General features: G+C 45.9%; 3 protein-coding genes across 3 annotated transcripts; all 3 read right to left on the bottom strand.

The window, feature by feature from the left end:
- Positions 1-6,650: 6,650 nt before the first annotated feature.
- On the bottom strand, positions 6,651-7,061 carry LOC133111219 (histone H3). Its single transcript, XM_061221410.1, has one exon. It carries the CDS (start codon positions 7,059-7,061, stop codon positions 6,651-6,653), a length of 411 nt encoding a protein of 136 aa, XP_061077394.1.
- A 974-nt stretch (positions 7,062-8,035) lies between these two features.
- Positions 8,036-8,435, bottom strand: LOC133111234 (histone H2A-like). The gene has a single exon (XM_061221423.1). The coding sequence runs from the start codon at positions 8,432-8,434 to the stop codon at positions 8,048-8,050; it is 387 nt and encodes a 128-aa protein (XP_061077407.1). The 5' UTR covers position 8,435; the 3' UTR covers positions 8,036-8,047.
- A 1,800-nt stretch (positions 8,436-10,235) lies between these two features.
- On the bottom strand, positions 10,236-10,844 carry LOC133111218 (histone H1-like). The gene has a single exon (XM_061221409.1). The coding sequence runs from the start codon at positions 10,842-10,844 to the stop codon at positions 10,236-10,238; it is 609 nt and encodes a 202-aa protein (XP_061077393.1).
- Between the last annotated feature and the right edge of the window lie 8,918 nt (positions 10,845-19,762).

Here is a 19,762-nt window from a genome sequence, read left to right as displayed (position 1 = left end):
CGTAGCACCCTGGGGCTTTACATATGCTGCCATAGTGTAGCACCCTGGGGCTTTATGCTGCCATAGCGTAGCACCCTGGGGCTTTATGCTGCCATAGTGTAGCACCCTGGGGCTTTATGCTGCCATAGCGTAGCACCCTGGGGCTTTATGCTGCCATAGTGTAGCACCCTGGAGCTTTATGCTGCCATAGTGTAGCACCCTGGGGCTTTATGCTGCCATAGCGTAGCACCCTGGGGCTTTATGCTGCCATAGCGTAGCACCCTGGGGCTTTATGCTGCCATAGTGTAGCACCCTGGGGCTTTATGCTGCCATAGTGTAGCACCCTGGGGCTTTATGCTGCCATAGCGTAGCACCCTGGGGCTTTATGCTGCCATAGCGTAGCACCCTGGGGCTTTATGCTGCCATAGTGTAGCACCCTGGGGCTTTATGCTGCCATAGTGTAGCACCCTGGGGCTTTATGCTGCCATAGCGTAGCACCCTGGGGCTTTATGCTGCCATAGCGTAGCACCCTGGGGCTTTATGCTGCCATAGTGTAGCACCCTGGAGCTTTATGCTGCCATAGTGTAGCACCCTGGGGCTTTATGCTGCCATAGCGTAGCACCCTGGGGCTTTATGCTGCCATAGCGTAGCACCCTGGGGCTTTATGCTGCCATAGTGTAGCACCCTGGGGCTTTATGCTGCCATAGTGTAGCACCCTGGGGCTTTATGCTGCCATAGCGTAGCACCCTGGGGCTTTATGCTGCCATAGTGTAGCACCCTGGGGCTTTATGCTGCCATAGTGTAGCACCCTGGGGCTTTATGCTGCCATAGTGTAGCACCCTGGGGCTTTATGCTGCCATAGTGTAGCACCCTGGAGCTTTATGCTGCCATAGTGTAGCACCCTGGGGCTTTATGCTGCCATAGTGTAGCACCCTGGAGCTTTATGCTGCCATAGTGTAGCACCCTGGGGCTTTACATATGCTGCCATAGTGTAGCACCCTGGGGCTTTATGCTGCCATAGTGTAGCACCCTGGGGCTTTATGCTGCCATAGTGTAGCACCCTGGGGCTTTATGCTGCCATAGCGTAGCACCCTGGGGCTTTATGCTGCCATAGCGTAGCACCCTGGGGCTTTATGCTGCCATAGCGTAGCACCCTGGGGCTTTATGCTGCCATAGTGTAGCACCCTGGAGCTTTATGCTGCCATAGTGTAGCACCCTGGGGCTTTATGCTGCCATAGCGTAGCACCCTGGGGCTTTATGCTGCCATAGCGTAGCACCCTGGGGCTTTATGCTGCCATAGTGTAGCACCCTGGGGCTTTATGCTGCCATAGCGTAGCACCCTGGGGCTTTATGCTGCCATAGTGTAGCACCCTGGGGCTTTATGCTGCCATAGTGTAGCACCCTGGAGCTTTATGCTGCCATAGTGTAGCACCCTGGGGCTTTACATATGCTGCCATAGTGTAGCACCCTGGGGCTTTATGCTGCCATAGTGTAGCACCCTGGGGCTTTACATATGCTGCCATAGTGTAGCACCCTGGGGCTTTATGCTGCCATAGCGTAGCACCCTGGGGCTTTATGCTGCCATAGTGTAGCACCCTGGGGCTTTATGCTGCCATAGTGTAGCACCCTGGGGCTTTATGCTGCCATAGTGTAGCACCCTGGAGCTTTATGCTGCCATAGTGTAGCACCCTGGGGCTTTATGCTGCCATAGTGTAGCACCCTGGAGCTTTATGCTGCCATAGTGTAGCACCCTGGGGCTTTACATATGCTGCCATAGTGTAGCACCCTGGGGCTTTATGCTGCCATAGTGTAGCACCCTGGAGCTTTATGCTGCCATAGTGTAGCACCCTGGGGCTTTATGCTGCCATAGTGTAGCACCCTGGGGCTTTACATATGCTGCCATAGTGTAGCACCCTGGGGCTTTATGCTGCCATAGTGTAGCACCCTGGGGCTTTATGCTGCCATAGTGTAGCACCCTGGAGCTTTATGCTGCCATAGTGTAGCACCCTGGGGCTTTATGCTGCCATAGTGTAGCACCCTGGAGCTTTATGCTGCCATAGTGTAGCACCCTGGGGCTTTACATATGCTGCCATAGTGTAGCACCCTGGGGCTTTATGCTGCCATAGTGTAGCACCCTGGGGCTTTATGCTGCCATAGTGTAGCACCCTGGGGCTTTAGTGTAGCCATAGTGTAGCACCCTGGGGCTTTATGCTGCCATAGTGTAGCACCCTGGAGCTTTATGCTGCCATAGTGTAGCACCCTGGGGCTTTATGCTGCCATAGTGTAGCACCCTGGGGCTTTATGCTGCCATAGTGTAGCACCCTGGAGCTTTATGCTGCCATAGTGTAGCACCCTGGGGCTTTATGCTGCCATAGTGTAGCACCCTGGGGCTTTATGCTGCCATAGTGTAGCACCCTGGGGCTTTACATATGCTGCCATAGTGTAGCACCCTGGAGCTTTATGCTGCCATAGTGTAGCACCCTGGAGCTTTATGCTGCCATAGTGTAGCACCCTGGGGCTTTACATATGCTGCCATAGTGTAGCACCCTGGGGCTTTATGCTGCCATAGTGTAGCACCCTGGGGCTTTATGCTGCCATAGTGTAGCACCCTGGGGCTTTATGCTGCCATAGTGTAGCACCCTGGGGCTTTATGCTGCCATAGCGTAGCACCCTGGGGCTTTACATATGCTGCCATAGTGTAGCACCCTGGGGCTTTATGCTGCCATAGTGTAGCACCCTGGGGCTTTATGCTGCCATAGTGTAGCACCCTGGGGTTTTATGCTGCCATAGTGTAGCACCCTGGGGCTTTATGCTGCCATAGTGTAGCACCCTGGGGCTTTATGCTGCCATAGTGTAGCACCCTGGGGCTTTACATATGCTGCCATAGTATTGGCAGGTCCACCATTGGCACCCTGTTCTCTTCACAGATGAGAGCAGCACATGTGTCAGGCGTGAAAGAGTCTGGAGATGCCCTGGTGAATGTTATGCTGCCTGTAACATCGTCCAGCATGACCGGTTTGACGGGGGGTCAGTGATGGTCTGGGGAGTCATATCCTTGGAGGGTCGCACAGACCTCCATGTCATAGCCAACGGTACCCTGACTGCTGTTAGGTACCGAGATGACATCCTCAGACCGATTGTCCGATCTTACGCTGGTGCAGTGGGCCCTGGGTTCCTCCTGGTGCAGGACAATTCCCGGCCTCATGTGGCCAGAGTGTGTAGGCAGTTCCTGGATGAGGAAGGCATTGATGCCATTGACTGGCCCTCACGTTCCCCTGACCTAAATCCAATTGAGCACCTATGGGATGTTATGTATCGGTGCATCAGACGCCACCAAGTACCGCCACAGACTGTCCAGGGGCTCACTGATGCCCTGATCCAGGTCTGGGAGGAGATCCCCCAGGGACACCATCCACTGACTCATCAGGAGCATGCCCAGACGTTGTTGGGAGTGTGTACAGGCATGCGGGGGCCATACACACTACTGAGTCACATTATGAGTTGCCGTGATAAAATTCACACAAGTTGGATTAAAATGTTTTACTTTGAATTTTTTTCTTTTTTATTATTTCGTAATTTTGTTCTCAACAAATTATACAATGTACATCAGTGAAGATGTTCAACTTGAATAAATCGTTCATCTAGATCTGATGTGTCCTTTAATACCCATAGTATCAGACACCCAGACAAACGCTCCACTGTTTTTTTCAATTTTATCTCAGATCCCCTCGGACGTCGTCCTGCTCCAGGAACGTGGAATTCCATTTTGGGAGTGGGATGGCGCTCTGGGGGGGGGGGGAAATGAGAGACTCTCTCTGGTCTGGCTCTAACATCGCCAGAGCTGATGGGGTCGGCACGTTGATGAAAAATCCCTTTCACCACTGCTACACTGCAGGATGCCCGTCGTCGTGGGGGGAGATTTCAACTGTGCATTAAGAAAGCACCTTGCTGCGGTCTCTCATAGAGGATTTCTCCCTCTGCAATGCCGGGGGTGCCTCTCCTCCCCAGCACACGTTTGTGAGTTCCTCTGGCTCCTCCTCATCCAGAATTGACATGTTTCTGCTCTCCCCAGGCCTGAGGGTGCACAGCTATTCCACCAAGGCGGTGCACTTCTCGGACCACCACATGGTGACCGTGACCCTGGTCTGGGAGAAACCTATAACCGTGGGTAAGGGGCTCTGGCGTATGAACATCCATCTCTCCTTCTCGAGAAGATACCTGGAGTGGGTGAATCTCTTTGACTCCCTGGTGGAGTGGTGGGAGATGGTGAAGGAGCGAGTGCGGGGCTACTTCCGGGCAGTCGGGCGGAGGAAGGCAAAAGGGATTTGACCGAGATTCAAACCCAGGACCTCCTGGCTGTGAGGCAGCAGTGCTGCCCACTGAATCATCCGTGCCGGCCTTCGTTGCAGCCCTATCAAAATGCAATTAAATTATTTTCAATTGCTTGGATACAATATATGGGAGAGCCGGGTCGAAAGTAACCCTTTTTTGTTTGATCCCATTTACTCCCATATATGTTATGACACACAACTTGTCCTTGTCATGGGGCAATACGGGTTTGGACCACTGGAGGGTGGTTTGGTCGGTTGACAGCCTTCTAACTCTCCCTTTGTTAGAATACTCCTATTTTCATTGAGAATAGTGTTTGTGGGAGTCTGCAAACAGATTTTAGGAACCTTGGTGTCTACGTTTGGCCAAACACCCCACGTTCCACCTTCCAGTCCTTCACTATTATCAACTGTGTTTTTAATTCCAGGATATGAGTTTAATAAATCAGCCGAGAACAGACTGAGTGCAATGTTCCGTTTGTCCCTACCAGGCAGGATGAAAACAATACCGGAGTGCTTCAAAAGTAACGGTAAACTAGGGGTGCACAATGTGTGTCACATCTCTGTCTGTTGTAATTATCTTTACTTTCAACACATCTACTCTTAGACATCATTTTATGTTTGTATCGATTCAATAAATGCTATACGATCAAAATCCATGAAAATTAACCGTGCGTAAAACTTTGCAATGCTGTGCAACCAATAAAATGTTAATCAGACTGAAATTCATTATTTGGGCTTAATAGCTGCACTTGATCCTCAAATATTATTTATTTATTAAATCTGTCAATAAAAGTCAGATATATCATGAGTTTGTGATGTTTGTAGACTAATTTTCAAACATTAGGTAGTTGATTTTGGCAACATAGAATGAACTAGAGGACAACTATTTTTGTTTATTTTTTACTGCAGGCTTATGTAAGTAGACTTTATGTAAGTAATAGTCTTATATATTTATAAATATATAAGCTGTATATTTATATATATATATAAATATATATATTTCCAGTAGATCCACCAAACATACTCCCATGGTGCCAAAATGTTGTATGAAGATCGTGCACATGCACATTATTGCAGCGCATGTTACTTTTGCCCTCCGTTACTTTCGACCTGGCTCTCCTGTACATCTCTTAAAATGGTTTTACTTTCACCAAAATATAATATACAGCCTGTAATGATCACTGTATATGGTTATATGGTGATACTGGTAGCTAACTCTGTCTGTCCATTCTGAATAAACTGGGCAATCCCATCGCTGTCAGAAGTTGCCTACCCTGGCGAAAAGGGTACTGGCACAAGCTTGAGCTTAGAATATACATTTTTGAAATGTACGGCACATAATAATAGCTGCTTTTCTTGTTGAAATATATTCCACCACATTAAATAACACAACGTTTTTGGGCTAGTCTATATAGCCTATGTTTTATTAATTCCGCCTCCTGTTATGACACTGTAATCATTTTTAGATAATTGACTTGTCTTTTAGCAGTGGTAGCCTAATATGAACATAGTATTCATGTTTTTTACTTTAGAGACACCACTCAAACATCCATGTAGGAAGATATATCTGTTACATCTATTTATGTGCTTCTTGGATATATAATCTATTCACATTACTGCCTTGAAAAAAATGAAATACAAGGGATGTGAACATAGTCTATATACATATGCACATCTATACATATACCTTTAGATTTGTATTGAAGCAAAAGCATTGCACTGTAGGCTACTACATTTGTATATAAATCCAACAGTTCTGGCTGGATGAGCCCTCTGTTTCAGAAGACCTGCAAAGGTGTCAGGGGCTTTCGTTAAATTAACCTGCCTTTCTTCAGTCTATATGCCAAATGTGAAATTATACATGCAACGTTAAAATGAAAGGCATTTTTGACACAATTCTAATCTTCCCTGGGCCTTCTGGCCCTTTCTCCACCTTGAGGTCACGGAGGTCGGGAAGAGGCCTACATGAATCTCCCTGCTCCCCGAACATTGACTGTGACCATTAATTATGTTGTAACCATTACACCGGACCTATGAAAGAAATACGGGCTGCCAATCTACCTAGTTACATTGAGAATTGTGTGATATCGAATGATGGCTTTGTCTACTGGTTTAACATCACTCAAATCAGCAGCGGCATGGACCGACATTTATCGGAACATGAAGGATCAACTTGTGTGAATCCCGATTCAGACAAATTATTCCACAACCTACGATCACACAAAAGCAAACTGAGACACCAACAACCTGAACGCGGCAAGGGAACATTTGCCGCTCTAAGAAGTACTGAGGTGGCTCTTAAAAGAGCCTTTGTCGTTTGGATGATGTGTTCAAACCATCTTAAGCGCGCTCTCCGCGAATGCGGCGGGCCAGCTGGATATCTTTAGGCATGATAGTCACTCGCTTAGCATGAATGGCGCACAGGTTGGTGTCCTCGAACAGACCAACCAGATAAGCCTCACTAGCCTCCTGCAGAGCCATCACAGCGGAGCTTTGGAAGCGGAGATCGGTCTTAAAATCCTGAGCGATCTCACGCACAAGGCGCTGGAAGGGCAGCTTGCGAATCAAAAGTTCAGTAGATTTCTGATAGCGGCGGATTTCTCGCAAAGCTACAGTGCCAGGCCTGTAACGATGAGGTTTCTTCACGCCGCCTGTTGCTGGCGCGCTCTTACGTGCAGCCTTAGTGGCGAGCTGCTTCCTAGGAGCTTTGCCACCGGTAGATTTACGTGCGGTCTGCTTTGTTCTAGCCATCGCTTCTTACTCGAGAACTGGTTTTCTGAATTCCGTTATGGCCCAACATGGGCCTTTAAAGCATACCATCCCGGAGCTGATTGGATAAGCTTTTACGGATCCTCATTGGCCCTGACCCTAACTTCATTCCCTGAGCCTATTGGATCGTTTCTTCAACTTCCTCTGCCGCCAAAAATTTAAACTTTTCTCCTTACCGCCTTGAGTAATAATAATAGCCAAATAAATCTACAGCATTTCACAATTTCCTGCGTGACTAGGGTGGGCAGATAAAAACAGTCTAAATGAGTGACAAACAGTAAGAATTAGTGGTATCATGTGTTATAATTATATAAGGACGTGAACGCATATCCCGCCTTCATTTTCGTGTGTCAAATTTAGATCACAAGGATCACATCGATCATTTCTGGGGACACGTTAATTCATGAATAACCGAAGCTCTTTTGCATTGGAATTAATTTACAAAACGGCGTGAAACTCGCGAGAAACAATGAGATAGGTCATTTTGTTTTTGTTTACAGTGGCATTGACCGTACCTGATGTGTGTTTAAGTATGCTGGGTGGTGCTAGTGGGCCGGCTAGTTAGACGGCAAAATGAGAAGCTGCCTAGGAGTTAATTATAGAATTTGGGTCCTTGGTACGTCACAAATTATAATCACCTCTGAGAATAACATTTACGTTTGTGTCGGGATTTCGACCTTTAGCGCCATTTCCACCACCTGCTGGAGATAATAGTATTACAGGCCAACTAAACTTTAGCTAGTTGAATTTGTGAATCCAAATGTACTTCAGCAGAATAGATGGCCTAATGATTGCAAAGTGGTCTCAAGCCCGCCAAAACCACAACTCCACGTTAAAGCGATATAAAATGTAAAAAAGGCACTGAACACAAGAACATCAGTTCAAATGGCAGCTTTTCGTTCTTTGTACGGGTGTGGGGTGGCTCTGAAAAGAGCCTTTGAATGGTTGTTGTGGGAGCAATGCAGGAATTACTTCGCCTTCACTGCCTTTTCGGTCTTCTTGGGGAGCAGCACAGCTTGGATGTTGGGCAGTACTCCCCCCTGAGCGATAGTGACGCCTCCAAGGAGCTTATTCAACTCTTCGTCGTTCCGTACTGCCAGCTGCAGATGTCTGGGAATGATGCGGGTTTTCTTGTTGTCTCGGGCAGCGTTACCAGCCAACTCCAGGATCTCAGCGGTCAGATATTCGAGCACAGCGGCCAGATAAACTGGAGCACCGGCACCAACACGCTGGGCATAGTTTCCTTTACGCAGCAGTCGGTGAACGCGACCAACCGGGAACTGGAGCCCAGCCCTCGATGAACGAGTTTTAGCCTTTGCTCTCGTTTTACCACCAGTCTTGCCCCTGCCACTCATTTTCAACGTCTAATTAGAATAAAGAATAACGCAGGTTTCGGGTCCGCGTCTTTCTTATAGCAACACTCTGTTCACCCATTGGCTGCAGCATTGATGAAATTTTGTCCAATGAAATCGGAAGACATTTTTCCGACGTAGTTCGTAGCACATCACAACTGAATTGAACCAAAACCTCCCCAGTACTTTCTAAAAAAGTTGAAAATAGAATTTGAATACATAAAAACTACAAGAAACAATCACGCAAATCAATATATAAGATGATCATACGCCCACGTATTACCTCAATATATCCATCATCCATATTAAAATAAAAATGTTTGGTCGTGTCAGACCGAGTGTCCTGCGGCATCAGACATTTTCTGTGCTTTACTTTCTTTCATATGAAACAATGGTTGATAATTATGTTACTGTCACAAACTGAAGCTCTACGCTTTGGATTTAAAATCTGTATAATTAGAAACAGAATAAATAAAATATTTATTGTGATCGGATTACTGTAATGTTAGTTTAAAAAATAAGACGTGAATGTCAGTTAGGCCTGCAGACTGCATTAGTCTCGAGATTGGATGTGGTATTTTGAGGGTATTTGACGTGTGAAGCATGGTTGACACTGGTTTCTGTCATCCATTTTGTTTCTGCAACAACTTTTGCAAGGTAGGAATCGTATTTGGCTTTTCCAAGAATTGTTTGTCTTTTCTTTAAAGTTGTAAGCTTAGAGTACAGAGGCAGCGAGGTTTTCGTAAGAATTTGTGATTTTTACTCGTATGATCTCAATAGTAGCTACATAATGTAAGCTACGCATCCTCGTAACTGTCTGCCATACACGCACAGTTCAGTTTCATATCAATTGTCGGAACTGAGAGCTTCTGAGAGATGTCTGCTGGTCAGAGGCTGTGATTCAACCAGGTATGCAACATATTGTATTACAAATGTTTCAACCCAACTCCCGAACGACCCGCCAAGCTAAGACGACTTGATTGGGCCCTGGTCCTTATCTTTGTTGTACGGGTAGCAATTGAAATTGTACTTCCCTCTAGGGTCTTTCAGTGCACTTATCCCTGGTTATGGATATGCACTTTGTTGTACGTCGCTCTGGATAAGAGCGTCTGCCAAATGGCAATAATGTAATGTAATGTAATGATTGAAACCTGGCTCAAAAGAAAAGGCCACACCCAATAAAACCGCTTCTCACGGAGTTTACGCTGTTATTGACGATTGGCCCAAAGGCACTAAAGCAGTAGTCGAGCAAATAAAACAACTGTTATATTTCGAGTCCTGTTGGATGCTTAGCGTTGCCCAAGAAGTCGTTTTGAAAATAATTTTCGCCATACTGTATTTCGGCTACGATTTTAAGGTTTAACAGAATAAAAATGTAATAAACTACTAAACTGAGTGGTTGGCCATTTACTATGAATGGCAACGCATCTCCTTTGAATGGTTCAGACAGAGGGGTTGTCCTAAAAAACGTTCAGTTTGAATATTGGTATTCATTCACATTGCCGTTTATTACAAACCGTTGAATTTAGAGACCAGTAAGCTGGTTTGAAAACATGGTACCAATATAAGCTATATATTTAACTCGCTAGACGGCCTGTTAATTGTGAACCAACTGAAATGTAACTTTATTCTCATATACTAAGCTATGATCAATTCATAGAGCGGGTGAACTCCACCTTGTCACCAAGGACCGTTTGCTTAAGACCAAAGCTAGTAAAAAAGGAGACCTCGCGCTTTCAAGAAAATCTGGACGGCTCTTAAAAGAGCCTTTTATACTTGTGAAATAATGCAACAGTACACGTGTTCACTTCTTCTTGGGAGCAGCTTTCTTGACGCTCCTGGGTTTGGCAACTTTTGAATTGATTGCCTTCGTTTTCTTAGGGCTTTTGGTCACCTTTGCCGCTGGCTTCTGAACACTCTTTGGACTCTTGGCCAACTTCTTCGCAACAGTCTTAGCCTTCTTTGGGCTCTTCACCTTAGGTGGAGCGGACTTCTTCGGTGACTTTTTCGCCACAGGTTTCTTTGCCGCCACCTTTTTAGCCGGAACAGACTTCTTAGCTTTAAGGACTGCTTTCGTGGCCGGCTTCTTCTTTTCAACGGTCTTCTTGTTGACCTTAAAAGAACCAGAAGCACCTTTTCCCTTAGTCTGAAGCAGGGTCCCACTAGCCACCATAGCCTTAACTGCCAAATTTACCCGGGAGTTATTTTTATCCAGGTTGTAGCCACCGGCGACCAGTCCTTTCTTCAACGTAGCCAGGGACACCCCACTCCTCTCCTTGGAGGCAGACACTTCCTTCTGGATCAAATCTTTAAGGCTAGGTCCTGTACTCTTGGGCTTGATTGCCGTTTTCTTCTTGGTGGTCTTAGCCGGAACGACGGGAGCGGGAGCGGGAGCGGGCGCACTTTCTGCCATTTCTCTTTTCGTAGATTCTCTCTTTTCACACTTAGAATGAACAACGCTGTTTCGTTTCTGCGCCCTATGCGTCAGGGGGGCTGGACTTAAATACAAGATGCGGACCGTGTAGACTCAACCAGCCCGGCATAGCGTCTCTCAGCTCCTGAAAACTCAACTCGCTTGTGTTTTCTCCTCGCCGATATCGGCAAAATAATACAATGTGCAGTCATTTTACAAGAAAGAAAATAAGAGGAATGCCAATCAAAGGCCCTTCTGACAACAAATTAACTTCTGTACCGTGAGCAAAATTGCCGTAATTTCTCCATCCTGTTTAAAACATCGCCACTTGCCATGGATAAGTAGTCGTTAAATGTGCTTCTCGTATTCGATTAGCCTTTTAAAAAAATCATACATGTCACGCACTTTTAAATTGTTCGTTAATAAATGGCAGAATGTGGGTCCGCTCTTCCACGTAAAAACTGAGATGCCCATGCAGTAGCTGAACGTATTGTCTGACGCCTCGTTTCCCCCTTTGATGTTTAGTTTTTTCAGTGTGTGGAACCCTCCCTTGCATCCATAATATAAGAATGCCTTCGTGGAAAAAATATTACACCGTAAAAACGGAAGCAATCGAATCAAAATAATTAAGAAATGAGAACGACAGAAATATCTTCATGCAGAAATTATAATTATCTTAAAAGTTCGTTTGAACAAGAGTTGGAACTGTTGGATGTCTTTCCATCATTATCCTCCAACCAAGGTTATAGCTCCATCATTTTGTGCTCTAACCAATTCAAAGAGAATGCAAATTAATTTACCATTTGCTCATTCTGTCTATTAAAAGCAATAATGTCTTCTTTTCTCTCAAAGCCATGATCTGGTAAGTTGAGCAATCGCTTCAAATGACACACCAAAGTGTTAAGTGAAGAAATGTTGTCATACTTGTTAAGGACACATGCATTTTCACACCATAATGACAACTTTCAGTATTTAGTCATTCTGTCAGGGTTCAGGCAGAGGGAAGCAATAGCAGAGTCAGGGATAACATTAAAAAGGCAATGAGAGAGGGCAGATCCAAAAATCCAGGCAGACAGGTAGATATGGGGCAGACCGATCATTAACCGAAAAAAAAAAAAACAGACAGAGTTCAAAACTGGAGGGAAGTCCAAGCAGGTGAAGATACAATTACAAAGAGATCAAAACCAGGAAAAAAAACAGAGCAAACCAGACATAATTAAACAGGAGCAAAGGCATGGTGAATAGATGGCTAGAACCAGGGCAGGGCACAGAAAAACAAACTAGTCCTGAACAAACAAACCAGACAGGTATATATATATATACCTCTATATATACCTATATATATACCTCTATATATACCTCTATATATACCTATATATATACCTATATATATACCTATATATATATACCTATATATATATATATATATATATATATATATATATATATATATATATATATATATATATATATATATATATATATATAGAACAGGTAACAAGAGGAAACAAGAAGCAGGTGAAATGAATGACAAGCGACAGGAAGTAAGTACATATAAAGGAATGAAAGGCGGAGATACAGGTGGAAGGAATTAATGGGTATTAAACTGAAAACAGACTACGGTGGTCACAGAGGGAAGAAGAGATGAAAACACAAGGGATTTAGACAGAAAACGGAGAACAGAGAAACATAGATGTCAAAAAGGGTACAGACATGACAAATTTACTGATTTCAACTGTAGGTCTCAGTTTACAAATGCAAAACATAACCTGTTTGCCACAGTACATTACAAAAATGTAATATTTGTTATCTAGAAGTTAATTATGAATTATTTATTTGTAAGGATATTACTTGAGATCATGCATTGAAATGTGACATTAAGAGGGTAATCTTGCTGAATTGTAAAAAAAAACTATTTGTAAAAAGCAATCACTGGGCAATCCTAGTTGGAATCTTTTTTGAAATGTAGCATATTTAAGTGTCCTCAGAAACATCTCTCAGCATCCCTCTCTAAATTGCATGTTTTGTTGAATCACCAAGTGAAAAGAAGTTACCACAACCTCTACAGGTTACAAACTGAAATCAGTTTTCTGTGAAAGCAAGAATTCTTACTCAATAATAACAGGAAAAACTAGATTCATTTGAATGCAGATTCTGTTCAACAAAAAAGTGCAAGATCTTTACCAAAATATGAATGATAAAAAATATATTTAAAAAGTAGTTGTAATTGTACATCACAATGAATCCATTTTCATTGCAATGCTGACAACACACAGCTTTATGTCACTCCTAAGCCACAACACCTCTCAACTTTCAAAACCAGAGACATGCTTATCAGAGATAAAGGATGTCTTTGAATTGATGTCTCTTCCTCAACAGAGAAATACATGTTAGTAGTTCAACCAGCAAACAGCAGGGAGCTAACGCTCGCATATCTTTAAATACTGATGGATCAGTCAAATACTTCCATCTTCGTAATATAGCAAAAATCGTTCAATGGAGGATGCTGAAATCTTGCTACACTCACTGAAAAAACTTTATTAGGTATTTATTAGTCTTCTGCTGCTATAACCAATCCACTTAGAGGTTTTGACACATTGGGCCTCATTTATCAAACATGAGCCGAAGGAAATTGACCGTAAATCCATCGCAAATGCATTCCCACAAACAATGTGTGATTTATCAATGTTTTTGGATGTCAGTTTTTTCGTAGGAGCCGAACAAACTTCATGAGTGGTCTCAGGTGTTCGTATTGTGCATGGAAATGAAAGAGCATGGTTGTTAAGCGTGTTTTGGTATTTTATTATTCCATTAGTTCATATTTTATTAATATATTATATCAAAATATATATATCAAAATAATAATTTTGGAACAATTATATAATGGAACATTTATATATTATATTATATTATATAATCTAATATTTATTTTATTTAGAGTGGCTGAATCATTTTAATATGCTGATTGGATATTATAATTATTCATATCATATAAAAACGCAACAGTTTCAACAATAAAATGGGTGATATTTAATTCCGGTAATCCTGATTAATTATTGCTTAAGTGGAGTTGAATATAAATTCCATAAAACACGTATGGGCCCTTGAGTAGGCTACTACACCTATGATCAATGAACTATAACGGCAAGTTCAAGTTCAACTGACACCTGCCAACATCATGGTAAGCTATAGAAGTGGCATGACATGTGGCTGAGCTAATTCGTTCATTCTACTATGACATGAATGCAGCATTAGGCTTTGTTGCTGTGGCTTTACAGTTGTGTTCAAAATAATAGCAGTGTGTTTAAAAACATGAGTAAAGCTCAAAATCCTTATAATAGTTTTTATTTCAATGCATTGGGAACACTGCACATTATATCCTAAATCAAAACATGAAGAAAAATGTGTCAATTTTTTAATTACTTCACAGAAAATGAAGAAAAATGAATATTGGGCTGTTCAAAAAAATAGCAGTGTCTGCATTTTTCTTTACAAACTCAAATATTTACTGTATAAACTGAAAAATCTTCAGGATTTAGCATTCCTGTGAATCACTAAACTAATATTTAGTTGTATAACCACGGTTTCTGAGAACTGCTTCACATCTGTGTTGCATGGAATCGACCAACTTCTGGCACTTATGAACAGGTATTTCAGCCCAGGATGATTTGACAACATTCCACAATTCCTCTGCATTTCTTGGTTTTGCCTCAGAAACAGCATTTTTGATGTCACCCCACAAGTTTTCAATCGGATTAAGGTCCGGGGATTGGGCTGGCCACTCCATAACTTTCATTTTGTTGGTCTGGAACCAAGATGCTGCTCGCTTACTGGTGTGTTTGGGGTCGTTGTCTTGTTGAAACACCCATTTCAAGGGCATTTCCTCTTCGGCATAAGGCAACATGACCTCTTCAAGTATTTTGATATAGGCAAACTGATCCATGATCCCTTGTATGCGATAAATAGGCCCGACACCATAGTAAGAGAAACATCCCCATATCATGATGCTTGCACCACCATGCTTCACTGTCTTCAGAGTATACTGTGGCTTGAATTCAGTGTTTGGTGGTCGTCTGACAAACTGCCTGCGTCCCTTAGACCCAAAAAGAACAATCTTACTTTCATCAGTCCACAAAATGTTTCTCCATTGTTCTTTAGGCCAGTTGATGTGTTCTTTGGCAAATTGTATCCTCTTCAGCACGTTTTTTTTAACAGTGGGACTTTGCGGGGGCTTCTTGCCGATTGATTAGCTTCACACAGGCGTCTTCATATTGTCACAGTACTCACCGGTAACTTCAGACTGTCTTTGATCACCCTGGAGCTGATCATTGGCTGAGTCTTTGCCATTCTGGCTATTCTTCGATCCATTCGAATGGTAGTCTTTTGTTTTCTTCCACATCTCTCTGGTTTTGCTTTCCATTTTAAAACATTGGAGATCATTTTAGCCGAGCAGCCTATTATTTTCTGCACTTCTTTATACGTTTTTCCCTCTCCAATCAACGTTTTAATCAAAGTACGCTGTTCTTTTGAACAATGTCTGGAACGACCCATTTTTCTCAGGTTTTCAGAGAGAAATGCATGCAAACATGTGCTGGCTTCATCCTTAAGGTCCACCTGATTCACACCTGTTTTTTCACAGAATGAATGACCTCACTAATTGAACACACTGCTATTATTTTTAACACACCTCTTTCAATTAATTATTCAATTACACAGACTCAGGAGCATGTGTATTATGAATGTTGGGTCTGTTGGTTTTCTATGACTCTACTACACCTACTGGTAAATTATTTGCCATGTAGTAATATATTTTCTACCAAAAACAGTGATTGATCTGGTAAGTCATGTTGGACTGCTATTATTTTGAACGCAACTGTACACTACATTTACAGTTATATTAGAAGATTTGAAGCATGGCCACATAATCACTTTGTTTGAGGCTTGTGACACCTCCTTCTGGCTCTCTGCAGACAGGGAAAATGTAGCTTGTCAGGTTCTGTGTTTTCTGTTTCCTGCTTTTCTGTCTTCCCCTGCATTTTTGCCCTTTGTTCCCTCTGTGCTTTCCGTAGTCTGTTTCCTGCTCCATTCCCTCGTTCAATTGTTTCCACCTGTGCTTCATTTCATGTCTCCGCCTCTCCACTCCTTACATGTACTTCATTCCTGTCTTTTGTCATTCAGCTCACCTGTGTCTCATTAATCCCCTGTGTATTTAAGCCTGTCGTTTTCAGTTCAGTGTTGCTAGTTCATCATACCCTGTATCCGGAGGCTGTCCCTGTATTTTCCTGTCCCCGATTCTAGCCTCCTATACCCCTTGCCTTCACCCCTGTATTTTGTTTGGTCCAGTATGGTCTGGTCTGTTCTGTTCTGCCTGGCTTTCGACTTTGTTGTACTACAGAATTTCAATCTCCGCTTTTTTCATTTTTCGACTATCTCTTTAATATATGTGCTTTCAGGGCGTCAGTTTATGCTAATCACAAATTTTGCCCTCCTTTCCCTCGCCTTCCTCCACCCGACTGCCCGGAAGTAGCCCCGCACTCGCTCCTTCACCATCTCCCACCACTCCACCAGGGAGTCAAAGAGATTCACCCACTCCAGGTATCTTCTCGAGAAGGAGAGATGGATGTTCATTCGCCAGAGCCCCTTACCCACGGTTATAGGTTTCTCCCAGACCAGGGTCACGGTCACCATGTGGTGGTCCGAGAAGTGCACCGCCTTGGTGGAAGAGCTGTGCACCCTCAGGCCTGGGGAGAGCAGAAACATGTCAATTCTGGATGAGGAGGAGCCAGAGGAACTCACAAACGTGTGCTGGGGAGGAGAGGCGCCCCCGGCGTGGCAGAGGGAGAAATCCTCGATGAGGGACCGCAGCAGAGTGCCGGAACGATCCCGACTGGGTTTGCTGCGATCCTCTTCTCTCAATGCACAATTTAAGTTTCCCCCTACTATTACAGGCATTCTGCAGTGTAGAAATGGTGATAGTTTAGTAAATAGGGAAACCTTCTCTGCGACTCTGGTAGGACCATACAAGTTGACAACCCTAAGTGAGGAACCCCTGATCTGAAGATCAGTGACGAGGATTCGCCCACTCTCCACAATGTTATTTAATGTAAATTGGCAATTTTTTTTATCAATGTGCTGACCCCATCAGCTCTGGTTTCTCTTCAGCACGAATTAACCTGTTGCCTACCACTGGCTTGCTAGTGGTAGACAAGGGGTTTTCGGCTGTTTCTTGAGAGGCTTCTCAGAGCTTGTGTGCCTTCTCTCTCTCCCTTTTTCCTCCCTTTCTTGGCTCCTTCTCCCCCCTCTTTTTTCCACCTGGTTTTTCCTCCTAACCTGACGGACTGCGAGTTCCGTTCCCAGTACGTGGCTTGACCGCGGCTGGTGCTGACTCGCAGTTCACGGACCACCCCCGGAACAGCTGTACCTGGAGCGAGGAGAGAGTACCAGTGGCTTGACCGCGGCCCTCTCTGACCTCCAGGTACCCCAGGGCCTGTTGGGAGGAACCAACCAGGTGGCTGGAGAGAAGGAGCGAGGGAGCTGATCCAGGAACTGCGGAGGGAGCTGCCGTTGCCAGAGCCTGCCACCAGAGGGAGCCGGACCCGGAGGAGCCTTGAGGATCCAGAGAGCCAGCCAGGAAGCCCGGGACTCCACCATCCTTTCCTGGACTGAGGCGGCGACGAGGATCCTCGAGAGCCAGCCAGCGGAGGCAGAGACTCGCCTGGAGGCCACCCTGCCAGAAGACTCCCGCCATCCGGAGGACGAGCTCCACTGCTGCAGAACGCTTTCCTGCCGGAAGCCAGAGGCGAGTACAAGAGCTGCCCGGAGAGAACGCCCGGAAGGGCTGCTCTCCGGGCCTGTACCAGCCTTGCTGGGCCTTCGCCGGTTGCTCTCTCTGCCTCTGGTTTTTCAGGCCCTGCAGCAGATCCAGCGGAACCCCTCCGGAGGACGAGGCGTGCGGAGCAGGCAGAAAGGGGGATCCGTGGACCTCCCCCCAGAAGACGGTGGCGCCCTTTGGATCCGGACCTGCTCGCTTTGTACCGGACCAACGCTTGGCGCCCCCCACCAGAAGGGAGGTTCACTAGCGGCAGGGGAGCTGAACCATCGGCCCCCCTTGCATGTTCGGTCCCCCTGGGACAGGCCATCAACCTCAGGCGTTTCTCGTTTCTCTGCCCACAGCTGGACTCCGGCCCCCAGCAGGAATGGCGACGGCGGCTCAGCCAGGTGTGCGGCGCCACAATGCCGTCCGGCTAACCCTCCTGAACAGCGGAGAGGGGGGCAGCAGCGACAGGGTAGGCCCCCTGGTGGAGCACGGGGCGAATGGCGCAGCTGTGGAGGGCGCCACCGAGCCAGCGTCCACTAGGGGGGGAACCAATGCTGCTGCCCCAACAGCCAACAGCCAGAGGAGAGTGACAGGTATGACCCGCCTGGAGTTTAGCCGGGCAGTGCTTCAGCGAGCCATGGGCTTCGTGCCAGGCGACCTGAACTGCCTGGTGAAGGTTCCAGGAAATGCTGACATTTTCGAAGTTAGCCTAAAGAATGCTAATGTCCTGGAGAGGTTCTGGAACCTCTATAGAGAGGGGAAGGACAGGTCTCCCCTTAACAACTTTCAAGTTGAGCCCCTGTCCGACACGGAAAGCAAAGTGGTCACTGTGCAGTTTTTTAATGAAACTGTACAGGACCACGATGTGAGTACGTGGTTGGGCAGGTACGGCCAAGTAAAATCTGAAGCCAGGAGGGTCCTGGATGAGGATGGAGTCTGGACCGGGGCCAGGAAATGGCTGGTCCAGCTCAAGCCTGACCCCTCTGCAGTGGGGGGGGTATGTCATATCCCCAGCACCATCACGCTGGGGAGACACCGGGCGTGGTGTTTTATTACGGCATGCCCAAGCTGTGCAGGAACTGCGGCGAGTTAGGTCACTTGGCCGCAGCCTGCACAGTGGTCAAGTGCAAGTCGTGTGGCGGCGAGCACGAGACCAGGGCGTGCCGTGACCCGAGGCCCTGTAATCTTTGCGGGGTGAGGGGGCATCTCTTCCGGGATTGCCCCCTCTCGTACGCGAACAGGGCCCGGAGCACCGCGCCCCCACCACCGTCAATGACTGCCCCCCCTCCCCCACCCCACCCTACCCCCACACCACGCATTAGAGCACCCACTCCCCCTTTGCCCCAGCCTGACAGCCTAACCCCCACAACACAAACACTACTAACTCTCCCCTGCAGCACAACACCGGCAACCCCCACCTCAACAGCACCCCCTGTTACCCAACCCACTGTCACCACAGTTAAAGAGGAGCCTGACTCTGACACCCCCATTGTGGTGGAGGGGTCAGACTCCTCTTCTGCAGAATCGGACACAAACTCCATCACCCCGTGGCAAAAACCCAAACGAAAGGGAAAAAGAATCAGATCACCTACAACAGCTAAAGCACAAAATACACCCAGCCAGCCTCCAAACCCAGCAATAACACGCCAACCGATCAACGCCAAAAGACAAACAGTACAATCCAATAAAAAACCGGTACACAGTCCCAAATCTTTCGCCAGGCCCAATCCCCTTCCCAAACCTGCTACCCATCCACCAAAATCTGTACACCACAAAGAAAATCTACAGAACATTGGCACACTTCACCCCCACTCCATCAGGGACCAGCCAGCCCCCGGTCCGGACTCTCAAAGGGAGGCGACAACATCCCCCTCCTCCCAGGCCCTCCTAGGCACAGGGGGGAGGCCTGGGGCAAAAACAACTACCCCCACCTCTCCAGGACGGAACCTCCCAGGCAGTCAGGAGGGGAGACCCATGGGAGAACATGGTCAGGGGGTGAGTAGGCGCCACAATAACCCGGATACAATTTTCAACACAATCAATCAAATTTGTCAGAATATGGCTAACAGCCATACTGGATCACCAGATACACAAAAACAAT

This window comes from Conger conger, chromosome 15 (genome assembly GCF_963514075.1).
Source record: "Conger conger chromosome 15, fConCon1.1, whole genome shotgun sequence".
NCBI classification, from domain to species: domain Eukaryota; kingdom Metazoa; phylum Chordata; class Actinopteri; order Anguilliformes; family Congridae; genus Conger; species Conger conger.
Note: the sequence above shows the minus strand (reverse complement) of the source record. Positions and strands in the feature narration are given on the sequence as shown.